The sequence below is a fragment of the Dermacentor variabilis genome, chromosome 2, assembly GCF_050947875.1.
Source record: "Dermacentor variabilis isolate Ectoservices chromosome 2, ASM5094787v1, whole genome shotgun sequence".
NCBI classification, from domain to species: domain Eukaryota; kingdom Metazoa; phylum Arthropoda; class Arachnida; order Ixodida; family Ixodidae; genus Dermacentor; species Dermacentor variabilis.
The window spans coordinates 1,279,723-1,299,046 of NC_134569.1; the positions used below are offsets into that span (position 1 = coordinate 1,279,723).

A 19,324-nucleotide genomic window follows, 5' to 3' on the forward strand; every position below is an offset into this window, starting at 1 on the left:
ATTAAACTGGGAAGGCTTAGGAGTAAGGATCGACGGGGAATATCTCAGCAACCTTCGGATTGCCGATGACGTTCTATTCAGCAATACTGTACACGAATTACAACAAATGATTGAGGACCTTAAGAGAGACAGTGCAAGAGTGTGGGTGAAGATTAATATGCAGAAGACAAAGATAATTATGAATACCTGGGCAAGAGAACAAGTGTTCAGATCGCCAGTCAGCCTTTAGAGCCTATGAAGGAGTATGTTTATCTAGGTCAATTACTCACAGGGAGCCCTGTTTATGAGGAGGAAATTCATAGAAGAATAGAAATGGATTGGGTCGCGTACGGCAGATATATCATTATCATTGAAAAGGAAGGTGTACAATGAGTGCATTTTACCAGTACTGACATATGGAGCAGAAGCTTGGAGACTGACAAACAAGCTTGAGAATTAGTTAAATACAGTGCAAGGAGTGATGGAACGAAGAATGCTAGGCATAACCTTAAGAGACAGAAAGATAGCCGTTTGGATCAGAGACCAAACGTGTATGGCCGATATTCTAATTGACATTAAGAGAAAAAAAATGGAGCTGGACAGGTCATGTAATGCGCAGGTTAGATAACCATGGGCAATTAGGGTGACAGAACGGGTATTAGGAGAAGGGAAGCGCAGTCGAGGGCGGCAGAAGACAAGGTGGTGCGATGAAATTAGCAGTGAGTGAGTGAGTGAGTGAGTAAAGACTTTATTTGAAAACGAGGTATTGACGGATGACCTTGTTCTTAGGCAGCCACGAGTCGCTGAGCCCGGGCGCATTCTTCAGCTCCCTTGATGACCTTGGCCTGCAGGTCAGGGTCGGAGCTGAGCAACACGGGCTCCCACTGCTCCGTATTACCTATTTTGTGATTTTCGTGGTTGTCCGCTGGGTACGACCACATAATATGGAACAGATTCGCTTTTTTCTTACGATGGTTACGTGTAGTAGGGTATTGGTCCGGGTAGTAGTAGTGATAGGCTACGGGTTGGGGTAGGTGCTCGTCTTAAGTCGTCTCCAGGCTACTTCTTGTCACTTGGTAAGCCATTTGTGTGCTGGCGGGTACACTGCCCTGGCTAACCTGTAGTGCTGAGTTATTTCCTGGTAACTGACCATGCGATCCCTCTCTGATCCTCGAGCGACGGTGTGGGCGGCATCGTTGCCGGGTATGGAGGAGTGTCATCATCATCAGCCTGGTCACGACCACTGCAGGGCAAAGGCCTCTCCCGTACTTCTCCAACAACCCCGGTCATGTACTAATTGTGGCCATGTCGTTCCTGCGAACTTCTTAATCTCATCCGCCCACCTAACTTTCTGCCGCCCCCTGCTACGCTTCCCTTCCCTTGGAATCCAGTCGGTAACCCTTATTGACCATCGGTTATCTTCCCTCCTCATTACATGTCCTGCCCATGCGCATTTCTTTTTCTTGATTTCAACTAAGATGTCATTAACTCGCGTTTCTTCCCTCACACATTCTGCTCTTTTCTTATCCCTTAACGTTACACCCATCATTCTTCTTTCCATAGCTCGTTGCGTCGTCCTTAAATTAAGTAGCACCCTTTTCGTAAGCCTCCAGGTTTCTGCCCCGTAGGTGAGTACTGGTAAGACACAGCTATTGTACACTTTTCTCTCGAGAGATAATGGCAACCTGCTGTTCATGGTCTGAGAATGCCTGCCGAACACACCCCAGCCCATTCTTATTGTTCTGATTATTTCCGTCTCATGATACGGATCCGCCGGGACTACCTGCCCTAAGTAGATGTATTTTCTTACCACTTCCAGTGCCTCGCTACCTATTGTAAATTGCTGTTCTCTTCTGAGACTGTTAAACATTACTTTAGTTTTCTGCAGATTAATTTTTAGACCCATAGGGGGTTTTCCTTCCCCCCACCGGTCGAAAAAGGGAGGAGTGTGCTGGTGCCCAAATGATCTGGATTGGTGGTGGACGGTGGTTGGTGTCTACTATGTGTTTTACGGGAGCGGAGACCCGACCTTTCGCAAAATTGCGTACTGCTGCTTTGGATTCGCGAATAATGTAATGACAGTGTGTGGAGGCTATTACCAAAGCGATAGCCGCCTCTTCCGCTGTTTCGGAGCTTCTGGTGCGGATTGAACCACTAGCGCGTATTATACCTGAGGAGCCCACCACTGCAAGGGACATACAGTTGCGTTCTATGTATTCTGCTGCGTCGACCTAGACTACCTCATTGAAGGCGTGGAATTTCTGATGTAGGGATTTGGGCCGCTCGGCCCTTCTTGTGGTATTCCGGGTGCTTGTTTTTATGGAGTGGATTAATTTTGAGATGGCGCCTTTGATCGTGAGGAATGTCTACTTTAGTGTTTTGCATCGACTCGTCGTTGATGCTGAGATTCTGCAGGATGTTTCGCCCGGCGGCAGTCTGAGCTCGCCTTTCGTATTGAGATATAAGGTGCGCTTGAACAAGTTCATCGAGGGTGTTGTGCACACCTAGGGCTAGCAAGTTAGCGTTGGCCGTTCTTATAGGTAGCCCAAGAGCCTGTTTATAGGCCCTCCGGATTATTCCCTCTATTTTCTATCCCTCGGCCGCTTTGAGGCAGAAGTACGGGGTGATGTAGGTGATGCAGCTGAGCACGAAGGCTTGTACCAACCTTATCAGGTTGGCTTCTTTCATGTGAGAGTGTCTGTTGACAATTCTTGAGATGAGTAGCATCGTCTGTTAAACACATGCTTCTAGTTTATGAATTGTGTCGCCGTTGCGCTTGTGAGCTTGCATGAAGAGGCCGTGTACACGGATGTTGGTCACCACCGGGAACGCGCCTCCTCCGGCTCGCACAGTAATTTCTCGGGGGGGGGGGGTGCAATGTCGGATTTGCGGTCTGTAGGGGCTCTGAGTAGGAAGAGTTCTAATTATTGCGGGGAGCAGGCGAGGCCTTTGTCGGTCACGTACTTTTCAACCGTGCCTACAGCTTGTTGCCAGCGTGGTTTCTATATCTCCATCGCTACCTTCCACCACCCACAGGGTGATGTCGTCGGCATATAGCCTGTGGTGTAGATCTGGAATGTGAATAAGTTGTTCCCGTAATCGGATCATTGCTAAATTAAAGAGGAAGGAGGAGAAGACTGATCACTGTGGTGTGCCGCGTCTTCCAAGAGAGACCTTGTCCGATTATAGTTCTCCTATTCTTAGTTCCGCTGTGTGGTGGTTTAGGAAATCTTTGATGTAGTTGTAGGTCCTCTGGGCTACACCTAGGTACTGCAGATTATTTAGTATCGCATGATGGGCTACGTTGTCAAAGGCCTTTGTAAGATCAAGGCCCAGGACAGTCCGGGTACCATTCTTGGATATGTGGTCCAGAACTTGATGTTTAAGCTGAAGCATGACGTCTTGCGTGGAACGTTTTGGACGAAAGCCAATTAGGGAGTTCCGGAGTAGCTTGTTGTCCTCCAAAAATTGTGGAGGCGGTTAAGTATGACGTGCTCCGTGAGTTTTACTACGCACGAGGTCAGAGAGATCGGGCGTAAGTTCTCGAACTGTAGTCGCTTACCATGTTTAGGTATGAATATTATTTGTGCGTGCTTCCATTGCGAGGGGATAGAACCTGTTTCCCGACAGCGGTTGATGTACTCTGTTAGGGCAGTGATAAATGCGTCGTCTAGATTTCGGAGGGCCTTATTTGTTATGCCATCGGGGCCTGGTGCAGATTTAGTTCGGAGTTTGAGCAAGACGGCTCATACTTCAGCCTAGGTTAAGATTCTCTGGACCAGCGTATGACTTCTGGGGGTTTGTGCATTTCGTGCCTATGTATAGGGTTCTGAGCTCTGTCATGAGCTCGTTGTTCGTGCTCTGGTATTGGTGAGTGATCTTATTGAGGTATTTGCTCTGCTCGGATTTACTCTTATCCGGGTCCATAAGATATCGGAGTAGATTCCACGTTTTGGCTAGACCATGTTGTCCCTGCATGCTGTCGCATACCTTCTTCCATTGGTGTTTGGTTAATTGGTTAGCGTAGTCCTTTATATTCAAGTTGATTTGCGCGATGTGCAAGCGGAGTCTACGGTTTAGATTATTCTTTTTCCAGCGGGTTTGCATGCTTTTCAGCTTCCCATATATGTAGGTGGCGGCTATTCACCTCGACCAAACCATCGTATTCAGGGATTTCCCTCGTGGCGCGTTTCACACAATCCCTGAGATCCCCGATCCAGGCCCCGAGATAGTTTATATGCTCGCTGGCGGTTGTCTCCCGAATCTGGCGGAAGCGGTCCCATTCCGTGAGCGAGACTCGCTTGTCCTTCTTGCGGTGTGGAACCGCCTGAATGTGAATTTCTATTATATAATGATCGCTACCGAGGCTTTCCCCGGTATTAGTCCAATCATAGTCGCCTATGTTTTTGATGAAAGTTAGGTCGGGAGTCGTGTCATGACTGACACTATACCCGACACGGGTGGTTGTCTGGGCGTGTGTGATGAGAGTCAGTCCCTGTTGCTGTGCTTCTAGCCAAAAATTACGACCTTTGACTACCTCTGTGCGGTATCCCCATGCAGTGTGGGGAGCGTTAAAGCCACCTAATAATAATACGGCCTTGTGTTGGGAGATTCTGAGAGCCTTCCTGAATAGAGTTTCAAACTTGTGACGTTGGCACTTTGGGCTACTATAGACAATAAGGATGAATATGCCTCCATCCTTCTTACGTTTAGGGATGAGTTCAATAAAGACGTGGTCTATGTCAACTTCTGCCATATTATTTTTAATGGCTATTACATTTCTGTGATCTTGAATAGTGGTGGTGTAATCCGACCAAGAAGCATTATAAGATTTGTACCCTGCCAATATTGCGTGGCCTCCCGTCTCCTGAAGGGCAGTGATATCCAGCGCCAGTTACGCCGAACGAACTGCTGAAAGCTTATCCGTTTGCGGCGAAACCCATGGCAGTTCCGCCGCCAGATCTTGCAGTTAGGAGTGTGAGCCATTTTGAGGTGGCGGCGGTTCAACGATCGGTTTGGAGATTTTGGATAGGAACGGGTGGTCATAAGGTTTGGATGCCACGCCCTTAAGGGAGCCGGAGGCCATGGATGTAAATCTCGACTCCCAACGAAGTACTTTGGCTTCGGTCGTGGCTACCCAAGACTCTAGGTTGGTGGTTATGGTTTCCATAGCGTCCAGACGTGCGCTTATCTGTTGCAAGTGGGCACCATTCTCCTGGTATTGCTGAAGCATCTGGTTGGCAAGTTCAGTAATCATGTGTTCTAGTTTCTAGAATCTTGGGGATATGTCTGAAGAGTTGTCTGTATGATGCTCTGCCTTACGTTTCTGTGGTGGTACTGTGGTGTTGTGTGAGGAATTAGACGGTGGGCTTGGGCGCAGCGTCTGACTACGCTCCTGTTGTCTTTTTTGTAGTCGGGTGATTTCATCCCGCTGCTTAGTGATTTCGATTCTCTGTTCTATTAGCTGCCTCATTTGTTGGAGTTTTGCTTCGAGAGCCTGCATCTTAGGATACTGAGCATTGGAAGAAGAGACCAAGTTAGCCCAGCTCACCTGTAGAGCGCTGTTAGTCGCGGCCGTTCGTCTCCCGGCCCTAGACCAGTTCCACGACGTCCCGCTGGAGTCGGTGGCGCTCGGAGTTGAGCTTAGTCTCGGGTAAGATCGAGATCGGCTCCTGCTGCTCGATCCTCCGGGAAAAAAGGTTGCTCTTGTTTCTTGACTGTTCTGCGTCGATCGGCGTTCTCGCGATCTACTTTGCCTGCCCTCGTTGGGGTGGTTCTGATGTTTCACCGACAGTTCTTGCCACTGTCTTTGTCGGATGATGTAGGGGATTTGGAAACTCTTCTTGCGTTGCTTTGAGCCGGAGAGATGGTTGCCGTTGCAGATAGCGTGCGCTAGTTCACAGTCATGGTCCGTTGGCGGGTTTTGCTTGCCGCACCGGATACAACATTTTTCGGTCGGGGTTGGGCACACATCGTCCCGGTGGCCGACTTTTAGGCAGATTCCGCACACTTCGATCTTCTTGTACAGAAGACATCGGTACGTAGTATTTCGGTAGTTGATGTAATGTGGTACTTCTTCACCTTGAAAAACGATGATAACGGAGGACGTCTTGCCCATGCGCCTGGCGTACAGGACCCGGGGGGTACTACGCGCCAAACTTCTAATAATGTCTTCTTGTGTGCCGTAGTACGGAATCCCATGGATGATTCCTTTCGCAGAGTTTTCGGGCGCCGTAATGTAGGTAGTCATGCTGAATTTCTTGTAGTTAGAGCTCCTTGATTTGGCTTTACTTGACGGCGTTCTCTTCTCTTGGTGTGCTGACAATAATGATATTTTGGCTGGTGTTGATTCGGATCGTGTCTTCTCGTTGCGTCGCCGCTTCCAGAGCGGCCGTTCTCGTGATGTTGTCAGTGATGAGCGCGGAGATCCAGCTGGTTGTAATGAAGCCGTCACGCGGTCGGAGAACCACTTTGAAGTCGTCTTCCTGCAGCTGTGGAGGCTTCGGCACTTGCCGACGCGGACTGAACGCCGGCGTCTGCGCTACCGAACTAGTTCTTGTACGCTGTATCGCGTTCGATTCGGTAAGGCTTGGTTTGCTTTGTTGTAGGTTCTTAGGGGCGGCGAACCACCCGGCCTCGTTTAATTCTTCCGGGGCAATTTCAGTCCCCTCCACTTCTATTGCCATAGCTGTCTCATGAGTTGGTAGAGATGGCGGGCTGCCGAACCGGCGTTACGGTTAACGCGGCGGCCGGCGAACCGGCCATAATATGTGGCGTTTTATAAATGGATATGGAAGCTGTTTAAGGCTATCAGTGCAGCTCAGGAAGAGCAAAAAAGGAAACAGGTAGGGGTAATCAAAGGGAACGGAAAACAGGGTGAGCGCTAACTTCCAACTGAGGTTTATTTCGTGACACAAGACTACTTATACATTCGCAAACCATGTGACATCAACAAAGAAAACCAAGCAAGAAAACCGATAGCAACCAAGTGGCAACACATTCATACAGCCTGTGGCTGCAGTTGGAGATACGCCAATTCATTTCTTGATAATGATAATGAGGGTGAGCTTACACATGCATGGCCCAGACCAATGATAGCCTTTGCTTCGATGATTTCTCTTGTGAGCTGATTACGACTGCGACCAAGAATGACGCATTCCTCTAAGATAGGTTCGCAACCGCACGTTTTGCAGTGCTGCGCGAGAAACCCCCCAGCTGTAATACAATTCTTGGCATTGTAACCATGCTCGCGCAGCCTGTCATTCAGGCATCGGCCAGTTTGACCTACGTAACGTTTTCCGCACTTGAGTGGAAAAGAATAAACAACACAATGTGCGCAATTAACAAACTTATTTTTGTGCTTCTTGTCGCAGGAAAGAGGAGCTACCTTATTCGGATTAGTGAGTTTGCAAATCCTCATGAGCTTATTGGGGGCAGAAAATACTACACGAACATTCGCACGCTGGGCGATTTTCTTAAGATTATGTGAGACGGTGTGAATATAAGGGATGACGCTAGTCCTACCCCGAGTAGTTACAGGATTATCTGCGTGCTGGTTGTCTTTTCTACACTGTCTAAGAATTCGTTCTGCTATTGACACTTGTAGGGACACGGGATAACCAGCCTGCGAAAGCCGTTCGCACTGAGAGGCAAAGCTAGACGAAACACTATGGTGGCACGACTTTTTCAGAGCATTATTAAGGCAAAGGTTAGTAATGCCTCTCTTCACCAACTTAGAATGGGCGGAATGGAACGGAAGAAGTGGTTTGTTAGCACGAGGTTCATAGTACCAACACGTATGAATATCAGAACAAGATAAGCGCAAGTCCAAAAACCGGATCTTATGATCCTGTGGGAGTTCGTAGGTAACATCGAGGGGCGCAAGGCATTCTTGGATTATTGGCATAACCGAGGCAACCTCAGTCTCAAGGTCAGCCGGTGAACACTGAACAAAAAACAAAAAATCGTCCAGGTAACGAAATATTTTAAAAATGTTAGTCTGATAAAGGTTGACTGACATGGCGACGTCTAGGCGAGCTAAAAATAAATCACTGAGGAGCGGGGCAATGCAGGAACCAATGCATACTCCGTTTTTCTGCAAATAGATGGTGTCATTCCAAGTAATGAACGTAGATGACAAATAAAAGCTCAAAAGTTCTAAAAAGTGATCACTAGACAGCCCAGCATTATTTTGAAAACGGGTGACGCCAAATTCATCAATTGTCTGCGAAATAGCTGACATCAGGTCATTGTGAGGAATAGAATAGTAGAGGTCCTTGACATCGACGGAGAAGACATGAAAGCCTCGATCAGAGTTGTCCTTTAAAAATTCAATTACTTCATCGGAGTTGCGTATCAACAACGGGTCATTCACGGGTAAAATGGCTAGCTTGGCCTGCAGAAACAGTGCGACAGACTTCTGCCACGTGTCCTTTTCTGAAACAATAACCCTCAACGGGACGTCAGGTTTGTGCGTTTTCGCGCTAAAGAACACCTCCAGGTGATCTCGTTTGCTGCTGGCAATGTTTCTCAACACTTTGTCCAAGTTGCACTCCCTGCAAAGTTTCTTAGCCTTAGCTTTTACCTTGCTTAAGGACACTGTATCCTGACGGTTAAAAACCGCGGAAATTGCCAGACCAGCTTTTGCATGAAAGTTCCCTTCTGAGAGTACACAGAACCCGCCTTCTTTATCTGCCGGTAACACGCAAATCGAATTGTCACGCAGATAGTTAGCTACACGTTTCAACGAAACCTTCGGAAGTGCCTGTCTAGAGCGGGATATGGCCCCTACACCTTCGGAAATAACGCGCGAAACATCCTCTTCCGCCACGAACTTGGAAATCTGCCTCACCATTGAAAGCATCTCTTCCGGGCGTTTACTAGACTCCACCGCGAACTTAGGTCCCAACGCCAAAACGTTGTGAATGTGTTCTGGTAGGTCCAAGTTTTCCGGCGAGTGAACAGTGTTTCCAGGAGTCGGTCCTCTCCCGGAACAACGGCCACGAAGCTCACGCAACTGGCACTGCCACAAGCACTCGGTTTTCTGGTCAGCGAAGCGTAGAAATTTCCGCAGTGTCAGACCCAGCGAAGAAGGTTCCGTAGAAGCCTTGAGCTGAGTGGAGAGCACCTGGCGGTAGAGCCGAGCCTGCCTGTGCATCTCGGATTTGAGAATCTTGCAGATTCTGCTGGAATGTCCGGATGAGGGAATGAATCCACCAAAGAGGGAACCTACTTCCAGTGGGATGATCTTGCGGCGAGCACAAAAAGCCAAGGTACGGGCTTTGCACACGGTTGACGCGATGAGCGAAACAGTAGCATACGGTTCTTTTCCACTCAAGTGCGGAAAACGTTACGTAGGTCAAACTGGCCTACAGTTTTTGACAGTACAGAAGCAACCATTGTTGCGTGGACACTATCAGAACTGTTCAAAAATAATTTCGTAATAGAAACTTCGACGCCTAGGGCGACCGTGATGTGCCATCGCGACGATTCAATATTCTTTTTTCCGCTAAGTTCTTGGACGCTTCCATATTATTTCTCAAGTTGCATCGCACTATATATTTATCGGTCTTTTCAGCGTGCGATTTCTCGCTGGTTCTTTTTCGTAATCCAGTGTATTAATTCATAACACAAACATGACCATATGCCATGCCGTTATGTGCTTCTTACCGCTCCCTTCCTATTCCAGTGAACTTATCAGTATCTAGCATGAACAAGTTCATAGACCAAACCGTCACGACATTAGCCGGACAGCGGGCGTGGGCGTGAGCGTCTCAGGGCGCGTTTTCTGCTGCTCACCGAACATCGCAGTCCCGGCGCCGTCGCAGAAATCGCGTTAGCATAGAGAAAGAAATTTCAACAAGAGCGGACACTCCCATAGAGCCCAGCGGCCGAATTGACTGTAGCACACCAAGCGGATGTTGTTGACTCCTTCCGGTTTTGGGCGCGCGCGTTTTGAACACACGCCGCGCCGGCTCCGCTGCTTGGTGCGGCATTCATTTTTTTTTTCGCTTCTGCTCAACCTCGCGTGGCCTTGGCGCGCAATCGTTTCATTATTAAGTAGAAATGATTGCGATTGACCTTTACAAGTCTGCGCCGAATCTGTCAGGTGCAATTTCATAAAGAAAACGAAAGACGCCTTCTGAAATGATGAAATGTTTATTTTGCTCTATATAAATGCTCGTTCCGGGCTTCTGCATTCATCCAAAGTTGTGGCACCAGGTAAGCAGCAGTCGTTGCCGTACGATGCTCCACCGGATGCCATCAGCTGAAAGAAATTAAATTACAAGCATGTATCATTTCGGTATATTGACCTAACAGGAGTATTGCGTATAGAGGCGAAACGTGCGTAAGTGGTGAATGAGCGGCATTACAGATAAATTCACTTTTTCGTACATTCTGCAGTAAAGACTCCTCCCAAACAATGCCATAAAATCTGAACATCCGATCTCAAGCACCCCTCCTCTCCCGGGCATTATTTCCTGCACTTTAAGTGCACAAATACACGGGGGACTGCGCGTTTCCAAAACAACTTGGCCTCAGTCGACACGATGGTACGCCAAGTACACAAAGGTGGCTACAACATAGGCTCAGCCAGACCATGTTACACGCTCACAGAATGCCTTCTAATCGCACTCAAGTCAGACTCGTGGGTGCAAAGCCTGTTTTCAGTCGCTCAGAATACATAAATGTCATGTTCTTGAGCTTCTCCGTGTTATCTTTTACGCGTCCTGCCGGCGCATGCAACACTCCCGTGTTATCACTCTCGGCAATCGCTCGTCGCGTTTTCGAGACGGGAGTACTGAAATAAGGTATATGTTGTTGCAGGGCTATAAAATGCGTCACAAACTTGTCCCACTAAAATTCAGTACACGCAAAACTAACTCACTATGGCCGGCTTGCTTTTTTGCTAACACCTTCACAACTCCAGGCGCGGCGAGCAAGCCTCAAGATATCCCAAAAAGTTACCAAATAAATCACAATACTTTTTCGGGTCAGAGAATGCGTCACGAACTTCTACCAGTAAGATTCAGAACACGCGAAACTAACTGCGGCACACAGCCGAGCTGCTTTTCGCTAACTGAGCCACTACGCTGAGTGCGGCCACTGTGCTTGAAAAGTACCCCAAAAAGTAGTGAAATTAGTTACAATAATGTCTTGGGTCAGAGAAAGCGCCAAAACTTGTCCCGGTAAGATTCAGTACACGGGAAACTGCGTCACACGGCCAAGGTGCTTTTCGTCAGAAAGCCAGGTGCGGCGAGCGTGCCCAAAAACTAACCAAACAGGTTATAATTATGCTTGGGCTCATGGAAAGCGTCGCAAACATCTCCCAGTACGAGTAATTAACTCATATTAACTAGGCTTGGACTGCGGAGCTGTTTTTCGATAACTGCGTCACTATATAGGTTCAGTTTTGTGCAGTAAGCCTAAATGTACTTGAAGTGCGTCGCAGACTGTCAAACAAAATTCCTCACCTTGCTGTTGTCCAGTAGTGCAGCGGTGCCGTGTCGAAATGCAGACGGAGCACAAGAGAACGCCGGGAGCCCAGAAAACGGGCTACATTGAAAAGAGACGGCTCGCCGAGCACGCGAGCTTCACATGCGCAGCCGACCTCGCTCACTCCTGCGGCTTGTCTGGCGTATTCAAGATTCAAGATTCATTTTATTTCTCCAAGAGAAAAAGGCCGGGGACAAAAAGCTGCCTTGAAGCAGCTTGACGGGGTCCGGGGCCCATTTACAAAATGGCAGCAGTGAAGGGAAAAAAGTACAATTTGACATACATCATGAATCAAGGAACACATTGCAGAATTTCAATTAAGCCTAATGCAATACAAGGTAAAAATTCAAATATACAATGCACTGAGAAGTAACAAAAAAGCATAATACAGCGTTATATTTATTTATTTATAATTATTTATAGATACTGCGATCTGAAATCAGATCATAGCAGGGTGGGTATACATAGAAATATACAAGCATGTAAACACATACAAATCCATCACATATGCAGGCATTTTCAGACATTGGTGAAGAATACATAACATACAAGAAAAAAAACACACTAGCAGATAACACACACGAATTCATAACATTTGCAAGCATTTTTCAAACATTGATAAGGAATTCTGGGTAACAGTATGAGAAATAAGATTATTCCAGTCTGTTATTGTCCTAGGAAAAAAAGGAATGTTTGAAACAGTTATTCCGTGCGTTGATGGGGGTTATGGATAAAGCATGCCTTCGTCTCGTGTTATAACCTGATGAGTAAGTAAAGAACTTGGAAGTGTTAACCTTATAATGGCCGTTTACAAGTTGAAAGAGGAACTTTAATCGACAGATACGGTTGCGCACAGTCACCGGAGGTAATCCACTGCGCCTTACGAGCTCACCAACAGACGCGCGGCCGTATGAACTAAAAACAAACCTAACTACCTTATGCTGTACACGTTCCAGTTTTTTAATATTGGTTAAAGTGAACGGGTCCCAAATAATTACGGCATATTCCAACAACGGACGAATGTAGGAATTGTACGCCAGTAAACGAACACCAGACGTACATGTTTTCAGTGAGCGCCTCAAGAAAAACAGTTTACGCAAAGAATTCGCAACAACAGTATCTATGTGCTTCGTCCAGGAAAGCTCATTGGTTATCCATAGGCCCAAATATTTGTACTCTCTTACCTCTGATAGAGATACGTTGTCAACATTATATGCAAATTGAAGAGGTTCTTTCTTATGTGTGATTCTCATAAAAACAGTTTTTTCAAAATTAATAGACATTTGCCATTGTTCGCACCAAGCAGTCACCTTTGCCAGGTCATTATTTAGACGCACCTGATCATCAACAGAAGATATCTTTTCATACAAAATACAGTCATCTGCGTAAAGTTTCACGGAAACTGAAAGTTCTGCGACTATGTCATTTATAAATAACAGAAATAAAAGTGGTCCCAAAACTGATCCCTGGGGGACTCCAGACGCAACCTCTGTATTGTTAGAAGTATTGTTTAAGGTGACAAATTGTTGTCTGTTAGTAAGATAGGCTCTGATCCATGTAAGTATCTGTACATTTTTTATATAATACTCTAATTTATGGATTAATTTGTTATGTGATACCTTGTCAAATGCTTTACGAAAATCCATGAACACAATATCTGTTCGCTTCCCTTCATTAATTGCCTGTGCGAGATCGTGAACAGTCTCAACTAATTGAGTACATGTAGAAAACCTATGCCTGAAACCATGTTGGACATCTGTAAGTACCTTGTGCTCTTCTAAGAAACTTAATATATGTTTATGAATTATATGCTCTAAAATTTTGCATGATGTAGATGTAAGAGATACTGGTCGGTAATTGTCTATGTGTGTTTTGTTCCCGGATTTATGTAAAGGTTTGATTTCGGCCGTCCTCCAGTCATCCGGTAGGGAACCATCGCGTAAAGATCTGGTGAATACGACATACAGGTACTTGGCACACCATTCCGCATAACGCTTTAAAAACGCGTTTGGTATTTTATCTGGTCCTGGTGACTTTTTAGTATCAACGTTCAATAGCAAATTAAAAACGCCGCTCTCAGAAATGACAACGTCAGATATATATAGATAGATATATATAGATATAGATAGATATCAGATATATATATATAGATATATATAGATATAGCAGAAACAGAAGGAGTAAAACGTAATTGCATTTCAACATTACGATATAATATATCAAGTTCAAACAATACATAGCAGCATTTCTTTTTATACAATGGAAAAAAAAAACACTATTAGCCTAATTTGGGTTTGAACCCACCACATGTTCAAAAAATTGCTGAACAATTGTTTTTCTGTTTAGGTTCATATTTTCTGTGTACCATTTGTTTGTGTTAAGGGTGTTCGGAACCAGGAAATGCAACATTTGGGAGCCATACGTCGTGCGAAGTCGGGGTAGATGCCATTTCTCTTTGCGTCTGGTGCTTGTATGAGTGTGGGTTTGTGTCACCGATGAGAGTTGGATTATGAACTTAGCCCGAGGCAAGCTGAAGTTATTCAAGGCGCGAAGAATGGTAAATGACACTAGATGATGAATGGGAGATATTCCATGTTTAATAAACAGTGGTCTGGTGTGAGCTAGGTAATCTGAGCCAGAAACTATGCGGATAGCTTTTTTTTTGCAGAAGTAGTAGTTGGTTTAGATGCACGCCAGCCGCAGTTCCCCACACAAGATGGCAGTAGCTTATTTGAGAGTGAAATAATGAATGATATATTAATTTTTTAACTTTCACGGGAAACAAGTCGCGACCTCGTGAAAGAGCTCCTATAGATTTCGACAAGCTTAAAGAAAGATGACGGAAGTGATCAGCCCATTTAAGATGTTCGTCAAATATCACGCCAAGAGATTTATATTTACTTACGATTTCGATAGCGTAGTCTCCAATAAGCAGTGGGATTGATATGGCTACTTTCCGATTTATCGAACGAAAAATAACCGCCTTTGTTTTATTATGATTAATCTTTAAACTTTTTACATGTGACCCGTTATGGAGGCTTTCCAATATGACGTTTGCTTCAAAGAGGAGTTCATTCGATGAGTTTCCAGATAAAAATAAACTAGTGTCGTCGGCATATATTACAAATTCCGCCTTCTTGGAAATATGGACGAGATCGTTTATATATACGTTAAAGAGGAACGGACCTAAGATACTGCCCTGCGGTACTCCGCATCTTATATACTCAAAACTGGAGCTACAACCATCAACACATACGGATTGCTGCCGTTTTTCAAGGTATGACTTTACCAACTTAAGCGGATTGCCTCTTATACCGTATGCATAAAGTTTATCTAAAAGAATGTTATGATTAATGCAGTCAAATGCTTTGCTGAAATCGACAAAAATGCCTAATGTTAGAAGCTTATTTTCAATGTTTTGCAAAATTAGTTCTTTTTGTTTAAGTAGCGCAGATTCCGTACATAAGCCTTGTCTAAAACCAAATTGGGAATCTGTAAAAAGGCGATTATCGTTAAAGTAAATTTCCAAACGCTTAAGCAAAATTTTTTCTAGTGGTTTCGAGAAAATTGGCAGAATCGATATTGGTCGATAGTTGCCCATGTCTTGTGTCGTCCCAGATTTATGGATAACAATCACTTTGGCTAGTTTTAGTCTGTCTGGGAAGGCAGATGAAGATATTGATAGGTTAAATATATACGATAAGTGAGGTGCAAGAAGGTCAGCTACAAATTTTATTGGTTTTACTGACAGACCCTCTGCGTCAAGGCTGGAGCTATTCTTTAAGGCCATTAGTGTAGCAAAAACTTCGGATGGGTGCGTAGGGTGGAGAAAAAAGGAGTCAGGTGTCTGTACAGAAATTAGGCAGGTAGCATCTTTGTTGTAGTCTGTTTTAGGGAGACCAATAAAATGTTTGTTAAACCTATCCGCTAGTTCAGTACCCATAAAGGTTACACCGTTCATTGTAAGACCTCCTATAGAATTGGAGGGCTTGGGCATGTTAAGGACTGCGTTTATTGATTTCCAAACTAATTTTGCATCACAGCGGCCGTCTTTCTCAAATATATTCCTATAATATTCCTTACGCGCCTTCCGCAACTCGCTGTTTAATTTATTTCTGAACTGTTTGAAGGCAGTCAGATCGGCCAAATCTCGGCTGGATAAAAATTTTTGAAACATCTTGTCTTTCCTTTTTATCTGTTTATAAAGAGACGGCGTAATCCATGGTTTTCTCATTTTTTTAGATTGGCGCTTTGTGGACCACGGGAAACATGCATCATATATTTCACGAAATTTATTTATAAATATATTGTACGCTTCATCTGCACTGTTATTAGTATAAATTTCGGACCAGTCAGCACTGTTTATCATTTCTCTGAATTTATTAAGATTTGTGTCATTAATTGACTGATAGGTAGTAAGGGCTTTTCTAGTGAAAGTTGAAGGTTTTTGTACAACTGACACAAAAATTGGACAGTGGTCGCTAAGGTCGGACGACAATGTACCAGCGTATTCGACAGTAGTGTCTGCATTCACGATGTATAAATCTATAGTTGTCTGGCTGGAAGCCGTAATTCTTGTGGGAGACACTATTACGTTTGTAAAACCATTGGATTCAATTATGTTGGCAAGACTAAGTGACGTGTAATTATCTTCAGCTATATTTATATTGAAATCGCCACCCATGACCACTATATAACGGTTTCTAGAACAGAATTCTAGAAATTTGTTTGCATAATTGAGAAACTGGTCACTGTTCCCGCTCGGGGGCCTATACACTACCGATAAGATATGATGGTTATGACGTAATGTGAGAGTTTCATAGTCATTTGTTATAACTGTAAATTCATCAACAAGCTCGAATGCGTAACAAGATTTAATATAAACTGCCAGGCCGCCCCCGCGGGTCCCTCTGTTCAAGAAAAAGCGCGAGAATGATTCCATCGAAATGAGATCATTTTCTTGTGCGCACCATGTTTCAGTAAACATAAAACAATCAAAAGATACCGGAAGATTACGTATCAGCTGATCTAGTTGTTCGTGTTTATGCCTCATTGAGTGAATGTTTAAATGCAACGCTGAGAACAAGCCTTTCTTTTTCATACTAGATCCCAGTTCACAGGGGCAAACACGTTCAAAATACCGATTGACTGTCATCAAGAAATGATAAGAAGAATAAAGTACGTGACCATACGGAAAATGGTTGGCAAACGCAACATGTGCAACTGCAAGGCCGAGTTCTTGCTGACATTTGCAGATATCCCTGGTACAGTAACAATAACCACGTGGGACTGTTAGTTTGTACGATATAAACTTGGGCAATCAAACTGGATGCTTCATCATGACTGAAACATCTTGTCGCATGACGCATGCACGCGCGTCTGGCGTGCCGCTAGCTTGTTGCTAGGCAACGCAACAAGAAGTTGCAAAGTATAAGTTCATTTACACGCAAAACTTTTTCGCCTTTAGTGGGAAGGAATAAAAAAAAATAAAACGTTGTCTGGATGTTTATTTCACATTCTTTTTTTCTGATGCTCGCGTCAACTAACGGATGTTGTTGAAACTAGGCGTGACGTCTTTCCTGTTGCCAGTTTTTGAAGAGTGTCCCCTCTTGTTGAATTTCTTTCTCTATGGCGTTAGTGCTTGATGCATACCCGAGTTGTAGCCGACGGCTGTCTGCGGGTTCTAAGTTTCGGAAGCCAAGCTTCACGCAGCTTCATGTCCTGCTACGTGTAAGTAAGGCTGACACCGGGCTCCGTTGCCTACGTCCGGCACTGCGGCACCGAGCACCATGTTGCACGCTTCCATAGGCAGCCACCACCTATTATAGTGCTTTCAAATGTTGTCAAACAGACACGCAAGGCGGGAAAGCCTCACCGCTTAATCAGAACCGCAGCGCAGCTGGAAATTTAAACTTTCGTTTTCAGCTCACTTCGGTGCTTCCGAAGCAGCCGACGCGGCCGCTGTGTTCACGTGATCCCTCATGTCACGTCACGCTGACGGTGGCGCCAGTTTTCCAGTGGTGCAGCACGCCCCCAATAGCAGAGAGGGATGTTGCCATGATGAGGATTGTTTTCTCACGCGCCCAATGTCGAAAGTTACGTAATCAATCGCGTGCTACGGGAGGTGATTGCGCGGTCCGTGGTAACGTGTGTAGCACACGCTAGGGGAATGGGGCAGCTGACTCGCGACTCTTTCTCTATTCCGGCCGTGGCTATGTAAGGCTGTCCGCACGGCTGAGCGCATAGGCTGACCCAACGACCTACTTGGAGGTTCTCTGTGGCGGGTGCAACCCCTAATGAGAAGCCGAGATGGCCGTTGCCTTGGTGTGTGTCGTGTTCCCGCGTGCCTGGTGTTGGAGGTCGCGTAAGGTTTCTGAGGCCCGGTAAAGCGAGAGGCAGTACTAAGCGCTCAATTGCGTATTCGGCGCTCTTAACATCACTCAGGCGCTGTGGCAGGTCGTTAAGTGAAATCTGTTCTTGTTTGCGGGTGCATATGTGAAAACATGTTGTTAGTTTAATTAGTAAATTGGTGCTTAGGTAATTTGGCTAATTTTACCGCCGCTAAATCTACGAACCTTTGCGTACTTGTCTAATACTTTGCTACCGCTATCGATGCTACGCCTTTCGCGCGAAACAGCGACTTATTTTAGATAAAGAATAAAAAAAAAACATGTTATGTGCTTAAAACATGAAGACTTAGCAGACGTTTCAGCCGTATTGGGTGTTATCGTTCTGGTGATTCTCGCAAAAAAAAAAAGAAAATTAAGCACAAGCGAGCATGTATGTTTGCGCATATGGCATCTCCTTGCGCAGGTGGACTGGAGTCAGGTGATGTGTGGAATGCTCATACAATTTTTGCTGGGCCTGTGTGTCTTGCGCTGGGACCGCGGCCGACACATGCTTCAGTGTGCAGCCGATAAGATTAAACACTTCCTGGACTACACAAACAAAGGTTCCTTCTTCGTTTTCGGCCACCTTGCGTCGGGCTGGAACCTTACAGAAGCTATTGGTGACCTAGCCATGCTCGCAGTCCCGCAAACTTCTGGTGCAAACCATACCAACGGTACCGCCGCCACCCGCGCCGCCATTACATCGCTGTTTCCAGTCTTCATGTTTCAGGTGAGACAATGTTTGGAGTGTGTAAAATCATGGCAAATTCTACATTTCACTTGATACTCGTTTACATTGAAAGGGAACAGATTGTGCGATGTGATAGTATTGAGAGCTGGACTAAAGGCATGCAGTAATTAAGTTGAAGTATACGTCACTTAGCCCATGGGCCGCTCGTATCCACGTGTAAAAATCCTGTTAGTCAAAGATGCTAGCCCTGATAACAAGTTTATGGAAGCAACGCTTCCATGTCATCAAAGGTCACGTACTAACAAATGCCCTCGAAGAGCGTGCCCAGAAAGTGGGTCACCTGATAAACTGCGACAACCCGTGTTTCGTATCCACACAGAATACCCTGACAACAAGGCTTTTTAATCTTTAATTATTCAAGCCGCAAGTAACGCGACAAACAAATAATCGGCTATGCCCTCTATCACGTGTACTCTCCAATTTACGGCATGCACTCAAGAATACGTATTTATCTGCTACTTGCCTTGCCCATAATGCGAAGCCTTTGCCCCATTGTGACCAAGGGTTCCGCATAGATCCCGAAACGTCATTTTCTTTCACTTTGGTCAGTGATCTTCCTCTTTTCTAACAATTCTAAGTATTTCTCTGTTAATTCCAAAATAAAAGCGTCAAGTCCTTGCTCAGTTGTCAAAAACATTTCATAGTAAATAATATCGCAACATTTATCCACAATCAACCAGTACCTAATGCAGCAGGGCAACAATAATGA

At 45.3% G+C, this 19,324-nt stretch overlaps 1 protein-coding gene and 1 long non-coding RNA gene across 2 annotated transcripts in view; one reads left to right on the plus strand and one right to left on the minus strand.

Moving 5' to 3' along the window:
- LOC142570245 (putative transporter YutK) overlaps positions 1–19,324 on the plus strand; it is a 518,716-nt gene that overhangs the window by 142,518 nt on the left and 356,874 nt on the right. Inside the window, exon 4 of the mRNA XM_075678647.1 lies at positions 18,289–18,594. Within this exon, the coding sequence (XP_075534762.1) occupies positions 18,289–18,594 (306 nt within the window). The remainder of the gene's footprint in view (positions 1–18,288; positions 18,595–19,324) is intronic.
- LOC142570794 (uncharacterized) lies at positions 10,119–11,528 on the minus strand. Its single transcript, XR_012825675.1, has 2 exons — positions 11,454–11,528; positions 10,119–10,246 (listed from the first exon to the last, which is right to left on the minus strand). It is a non-coding gene; the product is annotated as an uncharacterized LOC142570794 (long non-coding RNA).